This window comes from Lissotriton vulgaris, chromosome 7 (genome assembly GCF_964263255.1).
Source record: "Lissotriton vulgaris chromosome 7, aLisVul1.2, whole genome shotgun sequence".
NCBI lineage: Eukaryota > Metazoa > Chordata > Amphibia > Caudata > Salamandridae > Lissotriton > Lissotriton vulgaris.
Genome location: NC_141695.1, coordinates 1,291,725,811 through 1,291,741,343, shown reverse-complemented (window position 1 = coordinate 1,291,741,343; position 15,533 = coordinate 1,291,725,811). Strand labels below are relative to the sequence as shown.

At 45.8% G+C, this 15,533-nt stretch overlaps 1 protein-coding gene across 1 annotated transcript in view; it reads left to right on the top strand.

Annotated features, from left to right (window-relative positions):
* Positions 1–15,533, top strand: part of LOC147703517 (serine protease 27-like) — a 50,761-nt gene that overhangs the window by 18,955 nt on the left and 16,273 nt on the right. The window contains exons 3-4 of the mRNA XM_086929500.1: positions 1,907–2,069; positions 4,395–4,660. Coding sequence (XP_086785626.1) covers positions 1,907–2,069; positions 4,395–4,660 — 429 coding nt within the window. The remainder of the gene's footprint in view (positions 1–1,906; positions 2,070–4,394; positions 4,661–15,533) is intronic.

The following is a 15,533-nucleotide window of genomic DNA, read 5'->3' as shown; positions in this document are numbered from 1 at the left end:
TATTTCAGTCACTTTGAAGCCTTGCCCAGCGGCTCCATGTGAGACAGAAAGTGAAGAATTTCACATGCAGTGCAGCACTGCTGGTGGCAGAGGGAAAAGGGGGGGGGGGGGGCGGCAGGTTTGCGTTACATGGGTAGTTCCCAGAAGAAGCCAAGACACAGCTAAGGGGGAAAAGCAGGCTGATACTGGTTTGGGCAGTAAGAGGTTGCCAGCCAAGAAGCAAATACAAGGACGTTCCTTGCGTAAGACAATGTACAACGAGTGGGAATACAGATTCATAAGGAACAACCTTAGACTGCTGTTTGTTCCAGCCTCTCTGATGTTAAATTAACTCTTCCCACTTGTTGTGCATTGTCTTATGCAAGGAACGTCCTTGTATTTGTTTCTTGGCTGGTAACCTCCTACTGCCCAAACCAGTATCAGCCTGCTTTTCCTCCCTTAGCTGTGTCTTGGCTTCAGTGTATGGCAATCAATGCAACTGGAAGATGCTGTGTCCAAGCGCAACCCTGAATGTGGCATACAAAACGAATCATTGACGCCAACATTTGTGAGAGGGAAATTGAAAACAATATGCAGAGTAGAACCATGCAATTCTTCAGGACCATTTAAAAAACATAACATTTCCTTTTGTGCTAAAGCATTGAGAACCTGCAAGCAGTGAGTAACATGCACTTTGTACTTATAGTCCTTGCTTATCAGAAGCAAGGCTGGCAATAAAAGAGGCACAGTTACTGCCAGCCTTGCTTCTCGTAAGCCACAACTAGAAGTACAAAGTGCATGTTGTTTATGCACTGCTTGCCGCCAAAGACTATGCCAACTTGATGTTTGAAGTAACGATATAACTATGTAACCGGTTCGAAATGCCATTACCATTATTGCTATGTCTCCCCCCTCTCGTATTTCTGCACCTTGTATATATAAACTTTCTTTCAATAAAAAATTACTGAAAGCAACAAAAAAAAGTTAAAAAAAACACATTATTAAATGCCATTGTCATTGCACACCTTCAGGAAGAGCCTCGAGGCCTGGCTTCTTGGCTGATCCGGAGCAGCACAACCCCCCCTTCCCCCCCCCCCCAGCCCCCCCTTCCCCATCCCCATCCCCTAGCGCCTTGAGACCTTCACAGGTGACTAGCACGCTTTAAAAACCCTGAATGATTGATTGATTTACAACGCCAATAGCTCAACGCTCGCAAATGCAAGACCTATTGCATTGCAAATGCTTGTTTTAGTTTTGATTTCTTTAGCCAAGCTGCACAGCATCAGGGATGCTTGACAGCATTACTAAACACCATTGGCAAAGCCAATGGGTGGCAAAGGCTGGACCAATTGGCTTTGCCAATGCTTGTTTCTTAGGCAAGGACTGGATCAGATGTCTGCTTTATTCTGACCATGTGCATCCGCCATTACAGCGCATTTGATCTGAATGATATTTAGTGCCATTCAGCATAAACCTTAAATGTAACTATCTTAGAAGCGCCAGACCAAAGTGCTTCCCTGATCAATCCGATGTGGAGTGGAAGAGGGAAAGGTGAGGAGTTGAGTAAGAAAGGGCAGCCTTCGATGCATCAGAAGCCAAATATATTAACCATCAATTTTCTCTGCAGCAGGAGTCCGAGAGACACTGCTCTATCCACTCTAGGACAGCAGCCCCATCTGGACCTCCAAGTTGGCCACGCACATGGATAGCATTCTAACTTGCAGCCTGGCAGTCATATTGTGGGCACTCACATAAACACTGCCCTACAGAGTCTGCACACCTTACAATAGGCACAGCACACAAAGGGACTAGGCTAAACAGTACACGCTAACACACAGGTTAGACATGCATAGATGGCACACTTTTACCAATTATAAAGAAATAATCTGAATCGTTTAAACAGACAGGATGTACCTTTGATCCACAGGATGCGGAAGACCGTTGAGCTCGGACAGAATTGTGGGCGGACAGGATGCCACCAATGGAGAGTGGCCCTGGCAGGCCAGCATACGTCAGAAAGGGGTGCACATCTGTGGTGGTTCCTTGATTGGTGAAACCTGGGTGCTGACAGCAGCTCACTGTTTTGTAAGGTAAGCAGTTTCCTCACATTCCATCCTCCTAGCTTGGCAGTTCCCAGTTTCGTGACGTAATATTGTTTTTTTTTTGTCCTCATTCACCTCAGAGTATAATGTCCATTACTTCAGCCCTTTCACAAAAGCGAGACCAACCACCTAGGGGCATCCGACAATAAGCATTTCCTTCCCTGCTGATATCTCTCTCTCTCTCAGGGTTTAGTTTCACGCCAGCAGCTGTCTTAAGTACAAACGGGGGAGCCCTGCAGCCAGACTAGAGAGTTTTACAGGTGTAATCATTGGACAGATCTATATTTCCTATTTCATATGTCATCATTACCCCTTATTCCCCCCGACGCCCTACATGCACCAGCACCCCAAACTTGCAGGGGTTTCCAAAATCTTTTCCTCTTAGAGTCTTTCCCTAATAAGTCCATCCGAGACATGTAGAAGAGAGACTCCAACCACTCCAAATGCTGATGTGGGATAGCGCCCACCCATTTCCGACAAATTTATCTTTTGGCCAGTAGAATTGCATAGAACAACAGATCTTGAGGGATGCCCGTAAGACCTTCCATTACACCAAAAATAATCAGTGATAGGCTTACCGTGATACCCAAAATACCTGATATTGTTATTTCCACTTCGTCCCAAAACCTCCTGATTTCTGGGCATTGGTAGAACATATGAACGTCAGTCACTTTTTCAAGGCCACATTTTGCGCATATGGTAGGTCTACCTTTCCCCATTTTTGACAGCTTTTCAGGTGTTATATATGCCCTATGGAGTGAGAAAAGGTGGTTTCTTCCTAAAAAAGCAGGCTTGACAATTGTGATGTAATATTTTTATATTTTATAAATATATGGGTAGTCGGTGAGGAGCAGCTTGCGTAGATGACCTGGGAACTCGGGCAGTGTCAGTGCCTGGTACTCATCTCAGAAGTTTTTTTGTTTATTTAGACAGCCATTTAACCACAGGAGATAGGTAAAGCAGGTGATTTGTGGCACACGACTTGTGCCATATTTGAAGCTGTTGACCTTTTCGAAGCTCATACGGGGCAGTATAGTGTTAGGGCCTTGTTACAAGTGGATTGGTAAATTCAGACCCATGTGTAAACCCCTGCTTATGCATTGGTGGGATTACCGAAGGGATTTAAAGCATCCAGTAATTATTGGATGCGTAAAGTAACTCAACCTTTGTTATATTTCGGCAGCTCAAACCTGCCAAAATGTAAAGGGCAAAAGCATACAATACTTACTGTTGCATGTGAATCTTCAAGCATTAAACACCAGAATCCACATTATTCCCCACAAACTACTAATAGTTGATATTTATGGCACCCGATAGATAACGTACCCCGTGGTATTATTATTTATTAGGTGCATTAAATAACACCTTAAGGCGTAATCAAGCCCTTTGTGCCTTGTAGGTCTCAGTGTGTAAGACCAGTCTTACCCTAATTGAACAAAGATCAGAAGTTATCCAGTGTGGTTCTGGATTCAGCATTTCACTTCTTGGGCTTGCAGACAAACAACCAAATGACTTACCCAGGATTTACTTCAGGGAAATGAGGAATTTTTCAGCTAAATGTCCTTCAGTAACTCCATGGGGAAGAACTTCCAGGATTTTTCTAGATCCTTTATTTGATGTTGGTTTTGTGAGGCGGGAGTTGGGTAGTAGAAATCCACCTGCTTAATTTTCATATTGCAAAGCTTGATAAATATTCCTTGTAGGCAGATATTTTTTCATCAACAATGTCATGCAGGCTTTCCTCGTTTATAAAACTGGGTGCCTCTATACATCATGCCTGACTGTTTGTGTCTCACCTAAAGACTGGATGCACAGATAGGCTGTTCATTGGCATCACCTCATCTACTGCATCTGTGTCCATTTATCAGTCAATTTCCATTTTGATCTGTGCTGTTTTGAATATCAATTTCATTGTTATGTACCTGTGGTTCACATCATCAACAGTTCAATTGGAAACTCTGAATTAAGAAATCATGCAGCCAAGCACTTTGTCTTATCTAGATCTATTACTCACTGCACTTGTACAGAGACACCTAATCCCCACTAGAACTCAAGCAGTTGGTAGGTTCGGGTGGTACTTTATTTATTTATCGAGGAAAACCTGAATAGAGAAGAAAACCACTGGCTGTATTTTATCTGCTATGTAGATAATATGTTGGAGGAACCTCCATCCACCAGCAAGATTCTCCTCTGGTGCTCCAGGCTCCAAGTCAGACCCAAGCCTTTCATGCAAAAGCTTTGGTATTGCTCAGAGCAGGAGGACCCGAAGCTCCTGATGGACTGTGGCACTTCATCCTCAATTTTTCATTTCAGGGGATTTAAGCTGTCGGAATATGAAGTTGTTCTCGGGGCCTTCCAACTCTACCTGCCTGTTGCCGTTACCATCCCTGCAAAGGCCATTTATGTCCACTCCACACACAGATGGAAAGGCTCCAGTGGGGACATTGCCCTGATCGAGCTCCGGGATGTGGTCCGCTACACCGATTACATACTGCCCGTCTGCTTACCATCCATGACCACAACCTTTCCCATGGGCTTGAGATGTTGGGCCACCGGCTGGGGCTCCATCCGACCTAAAGGTATTTGTCTTGTTTACTGTTTATTTTATGTTGCACATGCAGGGGCCTGTACACAGCGACATTTTGGAGTATGTTTAGCGGTACTTCTGCAGTACTCTTTTACATCTGCTTACATGGATTTGGGAAAATAGGAATGCTCTGGAATATTCATGTACAGTTAGTGCATATTGAAAGGACTGGGTCCTTTCTGCACTTTTGTGAATGGGGATCTGAGCATTTCGGGCTAATTTACTAAAGAGTACGCAGGGGCGGCTCCTCCATTTGAGCGGAGGAGCGTTGCCCCACAAGCCCCAGAGCTGAAAAATAAAATGGTAATAAAGTTTATTTATTTCCATTTAATTTTTCATCTACCCATCCCGAACTAAGGGGCCTATTAGCATGGCGGGCAGATCACCTGACCGGCGGTGGTGATCCGCCCACCAACACACCCCACCGGACGCCCTTTTACCCTCGCCACATTATCATGTCTGCTGCTTTTCCGCTGGTAGGTTACCGGGCGGAAAAGGCCCATAATATGATGGCGGTGCCTTGCAGATACCGCCATCTATATTAGTATGTGGCATTTCCAATGCCTTTCCATGGCCGAGACCGGCGGTTGTGTATCTTCAATTGTTGAAGGATGACTGTATCTTTTTTACAGTAGGGTTTTTAAATGCATCTGTGAAATCAAGGCACTGTATGGATATGTAGAGTCTGTTTATTTAGATATGTTTTTAGCTGATTTACTGTGCGGTACTGGACCTTTTCTTTTAAATTGTGTCAATACCTTACTGTTCTTATGTATTGTATCTGTGTAACTGTTATGGTTTTTCAAACAAAAAAAGAATAAAGTTTATTGACTGACTGACTCCGCCATGGAAAGGCATGCGGTTTTCACTTTGGGGGCCTGTCACTTTGTGCATACCAATGCACAACATGCATATATTGCATTGTGGCTGGTGCTGCTTTCAGCACCGCCCGCCGCAATGCAATATATGCGGGATGCCACCACCACCATGGCGATGGCATCCTAATTGCCATTGCGATACCTCACCACATCTTGCGGGCGGTCCTGTTTGCTGTTGCGGCCCGCAATCGTAATGGACCCTTAAGTGTCAGACGAGGCAGGGCAGGATGCCGAGTGGCAGCAACAGGGAGGTGTCCACTTTAAAAGGTGCATTCCTCTTTTACCGCCTGTCTTGGGATGTCCAGCCACACATGAGCATTTTAAACTTTTCTTAACTGCCTGTCTTAGACAACTGGGTTACAGAAAGTGCAGGCCCCCAGTGCTCTTAAGATTGCTGAGTGAGACGGCTTACTCCAATCCTGGTGCTTCTCTCATGCTGTGAGAGCAGCACCAGGATTGGGTAGTGCAGTTTCCTGGGTCCGGAACTTCCAGAAGACACCCATGGGAGGAGGACGTTGCACTACAAGCCAGGAAGGTAAGTATCTAAAAAAAAAATCCCCATGCCCTATCACCCTCAGTACATGCCAGCCGCCACTGAGAGTACATAAACGAGTGCTTCTGTAGTACTGCTTCCCAAACTTATAAATGCTTTAGTAAATCTGCCCCACAGTTTGACCCTGGGAACCAAGAGCTCTAAGGACATTCAAACAGGACAGTAAGCATTGCTAGTTATTTCCTAAAGCAAGGATGGGGAGCCCTCTGAGATACACATCTGACCTGCAGACGGATTCAGTCCTAAGAATCTTTCCCGTTATAGCCGGAAACAGGGCAAACGCTAGTGGTTTCCCTTAATACAAACATTACAGGAAGAAAATACAGTGGAAGAAAAGAAAAGCCTATGGTGCGAAAAATAGAAAAACAATGTAAAATCAGAGTGAAGAAAGAGTCAGGGGGACTAGAAAGAAAAGGAAAACGAGAAACCTGAAGAAATACAAAAGGAAGGCAAAGATTAGAAAATCAGGGAAAGGTAGAGAAAAAAGGACACAATTGAAAGAGCAAGGAGGGTTAAGGAAGAAGAGGAATATAAGAAAAAAAGATGAATGGAGAAATAAAATATTCATTAGAGAGTGTGGGAGCGAGTCAAAGTTACTGTACTCGATTCACTGGTTGTTTAAGCTTTGTCACAAGCCCTACTGAGAACCAAAGAAGAAAATGTAAGCAGTGGCGTCCGGTACAGGTAAAAGCAGTGAGGCCGTGGGCAGGGCGCAGGCCGGGGCAGGGTAGGGGTCTGGTAAGTCGACATATAACGAGAGAAGTAAAATTACATTTAAAAAAACCACTTACCTTGCACTCTGCAATGCGGCGAGCCCAAGCTTAGTAGTTTTATTTCTTTTTTTATAAAATTTTACTTATGTCTACTTTCCCGCCCCGCCCCACCGCTCTTACCTGTGCCGGCAGCTACTGAATGTAAGCAGCACATCTTTGGGCAGGAAAGAAAGATGAGGTAATCAGATGTACCTTGGCCGAGTCTGGAGTGAGTGGCAGTGACTGCAGTGAGATGGCTCGGTGCCCTGCTGCATGGGAGAGGCTGCTGACAGACTACTTATGCCCCAGAAGCCTCCATTGAGTTCAGTTCGGGTCAGCTTAGCCTGAGCAAAGAGCCCTCGGGAATGCGGCTCAAAATGTAGCAGCCTCGCATAGCCTTAGGTCTATCTCCTACACTGGTGCAAGAGGGTTAAGTGATGATCTCCCCTTAGGGAGGACCTTGGCAGGGCTCCCTCGTGGTGGATGGAGGACCCAGTGTCTAGACAGTGTGACACTAGGCCAGGTCCAAGACACGGTACTCATCCCTGTTCCAGCAGCACATCTTCACCAGGCATGCGTCAAAGCAGATAAAGACTGGACCCATCATTCTCTGGCTTGCGATAGGTTGGTAACACACTCAGGGTCGCTACATCTTTCGAAGGTAGATCTTCTCTTAGCTTTTGCCACTCTATCGTTTTACTGCGAGTTTACTAAGAGCCCCAGGGAAGGATGAAGCACAAGAACAGAGTAATTTTTTTTCTGGGGAGAGACCAAATGGGAAAAAAAAACTCTGAAAGGGGGGACAAGATAGGGGATATGTGGAAATAAGCAGGACTCTGAATCCTGGATTGGTATCCTGTTCATCAGAGTGAGCAACAAGTCAGAATTTTTATATGAATTACAACGTGCTGGATACCTGAATAGGAAATTCCAAACCTTGAGCTGGAAGTAAACAAAATGGTTGAATCTACACAAAGACCCTCTACCTTTGTTTCTGCTGCCCGTCTGTGGAGTAAGCTGCTGCCCATCTGAGGAACGCTGTTGCCTTCACCAGGAACGCCTACCCCTCGCCGGACCCGCTCCGCGGGTCCCGCTTCGCTCTCAGGACACAGGAGTGCGCCGGGGGAACGTGGAAGGTGTTTGAGGGCGCTGGTCAGTCTTGCAGGGCTGCGAGCAGCGTGGTCAGGGACTCCATATCCCAGGAGTCCCTGATAGCCCGGCAGAGAACACCTGGGCCGCTCTCCCTGCAAGCTCCGCCTACTCACCTATTTCCCTCCCTATATATCAACGCCCACTCCTCGCTGCGCGGGAGCGCCGGGCGAAGCCCGGGACAAGGGCGGGACCGTCTGTGGCCGTCCGGGGCCGCTGGAGGCCGGGCTGGGCCACCTTATTAACATCTACGGTCCAGGTACTGATCAACCCACTCTTTTTGTATTTGCTTTGAGAACTACTTGTTTGTAGGTGGGTAGAAGGGGGTTCTTTAGCACTATGGCTTGCACAGCAACTACTTCCAACCTGCTGCCTCCCACGGGGGAAGCTGAGCCTGCTGTCATGGGCCCTCTTGACTCCTACTTCAAGCGTTTGCCGCAGGATATTGACAAAGAGATCGCTCTGGCGGAAAGACGAGCCGGGCGTAGGCTCTCGATTGAGCTTCTGAAAAACCCACCTGACAAAAATCCAGGTTTGAACTTTCCAGCACTGGTGACACCACTATCATCCATTGTTTTACCAGCCACCCAGGACCTATCATTTGATGTGTCTCTGCCCAATGAGTTAGCAATTAACTCTTCACTGGACATTGTAGCAACCAATTCATTTGTTGCGCATCTTGATGTACCTAGCCAAACGGCAAAAGGGAAAGGAGCTTTAGAAAATCATTGTGTACAAATGGAAGCGTCTAAATCTAAGCCCAGTGTTAAAAGGAAATGGGGAGTTACTGCAAAAAAATCACAACCCTTAAAACCGGCAAGAAAGTACAGGAAGTTGGGTACTAAATTAACTTCTAGCCATGTCCCTCCAAAGAATGGCGTACTAATGACTACAGGGGAGGCTGAAGCTGCCCCTGTGGAAGTGGACCCTATTATCACGGTGCCTCCGATAACATTGGCGGTGCCAGTCCCAGATCAAACTACCATAGTACCCTCGGGGTCATTATCTCCCAATCATAATCTTCTGATAGAAGTGGAAAAAATAATGCGTTCCCTTCTAAATCCAGTAGAACTAAGACTTAAGAAGCTAGCTGAACAACTTGACCATCTTGAACAAGCTAGCCTAGATAACTTCTTTTCTATTAAATCTCTAATTAAGTCTGGGAAAAAAGTGGGTGAGAATGGGAAACACCAACAGACAGGCGATAAAGATCAAGGAGCCGTGTTGGTTGACCTACAATCCCCGCCCGTAAGTGGTATTTCTGCACAGGATAACAAAGGGGGGAATAGCAAGAATGCACCTGGTCCAATGTCTACCAAAACCATCAGTAATTGTGGGAAACCTAAGCCCAATAACACCAATAACAATGGTAGTAAGGTCAGTGTAAAAAATCCTAAGCCCAACAATACTAATAACAATGGTAGCAAGGATAGTGTAAAAAATCCACCTCCCACAACTAGCAAAAATGCCACACCTTTGATGACCGGATCGGGAAAAGCTATGGTCCAACAGGCGGGAAATGATAAAATCCACTCTAGCAATGGCAGTGGGATTAATGCTCATTGTACTGGGAATGGGATTAACACCTGTGTAACAGTGGAAAACACTCTCACTCAGAGTCGTGTTCCCTTAGACCAAGCACATACACAGACCCAAATAACCAAATTGCCAACTAGGATCCCCCCGGTACAGCTCACCCCGGACTCCTATCCATATGTGGCCATACTCACTAACGTCCCACCCCTAATGGAGGGTCAAAGAGAAACTTATGACATGTTAAAAAACAAGGCCATGCATTGGCTCTCTGTCAATAGACCACTGCCAGGGGGAGTAGATGGCCTGATAATTGGGGCCAGAAGGGTCAATTGGATAGGGAATACCTAAAAAAAACAGGGGGGTGAGTGTATTATAATTAACTTCCAGGATCCAAGGGTTGTGGGGCTGATTACGGGGCAAGGTTGGAACATTAATATCGGTGGGATTGGGGTTGTGGACCTCACTTTCTTTTACCCCAGACCTGTGATCTACTTAGGGGGCTCCAGGGAGCAACCGAGACCCAGTCTCTGTACCTGGGTTGAGGCTGGCCCCCCTGTTGCTCCCATATTTAGGTCAAATAATTGCTACACAGAGGCATTTAACCCCTATAATGGGCAGGGGCAGACGAGGTGGGGATGCTGACAGAGACCAGTTGAACAATTACGACCGGAAGAGGATATGGTTGGGGGAATTAACCCTGATGTTACATTGACACCCCACGCTGAAACGAGCCAAAAACTCGAAGTGGCGAATGTTAGGGATGGGGGCATTGTTGCATGTTTGGAGGGGTGTGTGGGTGAACCGGATCTTCTAACTACCCTTTGCACCAAGGAGGGTACAGATGCAAATTGTGTAAATATTGTTCTAAGTGAGGATTGTGACCGTGGGAAACAGGATGATTTATTACCAACAGCACCTAACGCAAAGGGGATTTGCATAGAAAACACCCTGGAGAGACTTATGTCATGGAATGTTGCGGGGCTGGGGGCTAGAGTGTTGTCACAGCAGTGGATTGATTTTGTTAGTGGGTTTGAAATGTGCCTATTCCAAGAGACGTGGGCATGTGAGCCAATTCACCTCCCGGGTTACCTAAATTTCTGTATACCGGCAACTAGAGGCCCCAGGGGTAGGCCTATGGGAGGCCTTACAGTCTGGATTAAGCAAAATTCAAACGCAAAGGCAAAAATGATTGATTTAGGTTGCAAGGATATTCAATTACTGAGACTAACTGTAGCCAAGGGTACAATAATAGACATCTATAATATATATGCCAGGGGCATGAGGCTAGGGAATTCTGTTACCTTAGAAGTTCTATCCGCTTCCCTAGAATCTCAGTCACTTGGACATAGAGTAATTTTGGCTGGCGACCTGAATAGGACATTTGAGCCTCTAGAAAACACTGCATACCCTATAGGACAAGAGGAAGATGCCCTCTGGGGCATCCCCAACCTAAATCTCCTACCTGTGAAGCGGTGGACCAAAGATATTTTGTTGTTGAATGCATTATGTTTGGAGTATGGTCTGAGGGCCCTTAATGGCAGGACAAAAAGCGACCAATGTGGTAATTGTACATTCGACAATGGACATAACAAAAGTAGGATTGACTATGTCATCGTTAGTCTTGAGTTATGGTGTGGTGTGGGTGACATGGAAATTGTGGGGAGAGTAGAAAGCGACCATAACCCCCTCTGTGTCTCCCACTCTTGGTGGAGGGCCGCACGAGTTAACTCAGTGTCAGGTAGTGGGAGCGTACCTGTTGTGGCCAATGACTCAAGAAGGGTGAAATGGCCATATGTCCTGGCTAATTTGGCCACTTTGGAGTCCATTAATTTGGAGGTAGACACTGCTATTGCCGCCATGGAAAAAGTAGATCTTGTATTACCAGGCTCTGTCCAAATAACCGATATACATGACACATTCTTCTCTTTGATAAAGCCGCACTTTACTAAGCCTCTGAAGGCTAATAGGAAAGTACCAGTCACATTGCCAACCTGGTTTAACAAACAATGTAGGGTAGCTAGATTGGGGCTGGGTAGAGCACTCAAGAGCAGGGACAAGGCCTCGATTAGAACCACCAGGAAATATTATAACGACAGTATTCGAAAGGCTAAGAAGCAGTGGGATGAGGAGTACTGGGAGGAGCTACTGGTGGCTTCAGGGCAAAAGGATTCCAGACTGTTCTGGAAAATTGTGAAATGGGGAAGAGGGGGTGCCCCCAATAATCCCGACAACAATGTCGATGAGGCATTGTGGGTCGAGTATTTTAAACCCCAGTATGCTGAGTGCAGGGATATAGTGGCCATAGAACCAATCCCTATGGTTTTTTGCAAGGGCGATTTATTTCTAACCAAGGATGCGGAACTTGTAATTTCAACTCTGCAGGGGGGAAAAGCCCCCGGGCTAGATGGAATCCCCTCAGACATCTTTAAATACGACAAGGTCAAGTGGGCAAAATATGCGACCCTGTTGGGAAATGGCTTGGCCAAAGGGGCAAAAATCCCCAATATATGGAAGGGGGCAATAATAATACCGATTTTTAAGAAAGGCGACCGGTCACTCCCAGTAAACTATAGACCAATAAGTTTGTTGGCTACTATGCAAAAAGTAGTGGGGAAGATGCTGGTCGACAAACTTATGGCCTGGGTAGATGACAACAATGCCCTATCCCCCTACCAGGCAGGATTCAGACGTGCAACCAGTACGGTCGACCAAATTTTTCGTTTCACCATGCTACGGTGGGGGACTGTACTCCTGGGCAAAGGCAGTCTTTATGTAGCATTTGTAGATCTAAGGGCTGCCTTTGATCTGGTGCCCAGGTGCACGCTGTGGGAGGTTCTGTCCAAAATAGGGGTCCCACTTGATTTGCTCACGTTGATAATGCGTCTTCACGAAACCAACTATGCCAAGGTCCAGTGGGGGAGGAATGGGGAATCCACCACTCATTTTCCAGTTGAGCGGGGGGTGCGGCAGGGATGTGCAATGGCTCCCCTACTGTTCTCCCTGTTCATTAATGGCATTGTAGATAGGATATTGGACGCAATGGTTGACGCACCTTCGTTAGCGGGCATCAGAGTCCCTATCCTGATGTTCGCGGACGACACCTTGATAGTGTCCAAGACCCCGTCGGGTCTCCAGCGAGCCCTGAATATTTTTGACGCATTTTGTAAGGAAAGGGGTCTAGAGGTAAATGTAAATAAAACCAAGTTGATGGCCTTTGGGCAAAAGCGCCAATCTCAACCTAGGGTATTTTTGAATAATATTAAATTAGAGCTAGTAAATGTTTTCACATACCTCGGGGTTGAGATATCAAGCAAACTTGGTTGGTCAAGACACATAGAGAAGGCGGTGTTGAAACACCAGCAAATCTCAGGAGCCCTCAGGGCTGAGCAAGTAAAATCCAAGACCAGGCCCATAAAACCTGTTCTTATGGTTTATGACGCAAAAGCTTTGGGCGCAACCCTTTATGGGGCTGAAGTCTGGGGCTTCGAGAATCTTACCACCGTTCAAAAATCCGAGAACAGGTTTTTGAGAGGGATAACTAGTCTTCCCCAAAGTACCCCACTAATACCGCTTGGCCTTGATTTAGGCAGAAGATCGCTCAGGGACCGTGCCCGACTGAGGCCTATCCTCTACTGGAGACGGCTATGGACAACCATGGAAATAAGACACTACGCTGAGGGGTTCCTAGCATTAGCCAAATCAGATGTTTTTTGCAAAATTAAATGGCTAAAAACGCTTAGGGACGTCCTTGCGGAACTTGGGCTCTCCAAATTATGGGAAAACCCCCTTGGGGAGGTATTCCCTAGCAAATCCAACATCAAAGAAATATATTGGGATTACATCGACCAGAAACTTTGGAGGAGCACAAACTCGGATTCCATGGGGGGTAGATTTATGGAAATCAAACAAAGACCATCCCTAGAAAAGTATTGGGACAGTATAACTGTCCCACTAGACAGGAAACTATTTTTCCAGTTAAGGGCAGGCTCTCTCCCCCTGAGGAGTCTGACGTCCAGCTGGAAAACTAGTAGTGGTTTGTGCTGCCCGTCATGTGGGGCCCCCAATGAAAACGTCGCACATTTTCTTTTTATATGTGAGGCCTATGTAACTCCAAGAAAATCTTGGTTGGCTCCAGTATGTAGGAATCTTGGTGTCCGAAGCGGTGTGGAGGGGCTGAGAATTATCTGTTCCTCTACTGAAATGTCCATCGTAGTAGGAACAGCAAAATATCTGGGGTGGGCATGGTCTATAAGGCGAAGGGCTTTATCCCCCAATATGTCTTGAATTTTACATTTTCCTTTGTTTGTTTTATCCTTGCAAATATCTACTGGGAGATACATATGAATTTTAATTACAAAATGCGGCTAATATGTATGGTATGAGTTTTTAATAGTATAAACTTCGGGAATGGTCCGTAACGCGGAGGTCCCTATACCTCATCATGCATTTAGCTTTTGCATATCATGAAAAAGCTTATTTTATCCCAATTGGTAACAATTTTAATGCTTATGAATTATGTATCCTCGATTATAAATTTTATTGTAATTGAATGTTTGATGTTTTAAAAATGTATGAATTTATATGTTTGTGCTTTTATGAGTGTATAACTCGAATAAAGCTTTTTCAATCAATCAATCAAGCAAAGAAGATGCCATCTTGAAGCGGCATTATCTAAGTCAAATACATAGCTTTTCTTGAACATAAATTCTACGACAGGAGCCTGGATGAATAATCTCAGGAAAATTTACTGAATTCACAAAGTGGCATGTGAAGATGCAAGAAGCCACATGTACAAACAAGCCTTGCCAGACCAGGGGCTCCTAAAGTCTCCTCACAGCAGACTTGCATGAGTGCCAGGAACCAGGGATCAGAATGTTCTCCAGGGCACCATCAGCAATGGCAGCCGGGTGTTGAGTTCTCCTCTGCAGAGTGTATCCCACTCACTGAGGTATACATCGATAGCCCCCAGCAGTGGCGGTTAGTGACCCACAGAAATGGTGCGTCAACATAAATAAAATAAAAAAACATAACAAATTTCATTTAAAAATGAAAAAAAAGGTTTCACTTACCTTCTTAGCCTGCAGCACGTCCTCCGTGTTCTCTGGCCCCTGCTACGTACTCCTCGAGCGTGAGGTCCCACAGCTCCATATCCATTCCAGACTCTGCTCTCATACTACATGAGAGAAGTGTCTGGATTGGCAGGAGCAGACTGCCTCAGCGCTCTGAAGATCACTGAAGGCCTGTGCCTGCTTACCAACCCTGCTGTCTAAGAGTTTGAATTGCGCATGTCGGGCTGGCTGTAGCAAGGTAGCTGGCCAAACCGACGTGCAATTCATACTGAAGGGGCCACCTGTCATTGCTGCAAATTAGCATCAATGACGCACTGGCCCGTCTCGCCCTCTCTATACGGCAGAAAGCCGGAAAAATAAAATGGTAATAAAATCCTCTTATTACCATTTTATTTTTCCAGCTTTCTACAGCAGTGTGGGGGGGAAGGGCAGCGCTGCTCCGCCCCCATGGAGGAACCGTGGCTGGCCAATGTTACTACAAGCAAAGCTATGTAGTCTCCAGTTGGTAGTGTAATTGTGGAAGGGAGCCACATCGGGAAGGCATCTTCTGGTTAAAGTTGTTAACTGAATGAAATGAGAGAGGCAGTCTATGTTATTGAATTCCTGAAAATCATTGACAAGGATATTGTACAAAAAAAACCTTAAGGGATATAGGGGTCACTGAGAAGAGAATAAATCAAGCCCAAAGTTCTTGTTTCATCACAGGACACAAGTTATCTTTGCTTCACCACACAGTCCACCCAAAGAGACATGAAGACTGTAGTTTATGTCATGTGTGAGTTTGAAAGTTAGATGAGAAACAAAATTCCAAACAAAGGTGTGACGCCTTATAAAAATAGCTTACTTCAGATCAGGAACAGGGGATCCAAATCCATGGTAACATCAGTCTCTCAAATGCAGTTGCACTTGGACCAGACCGCCAGGCTAT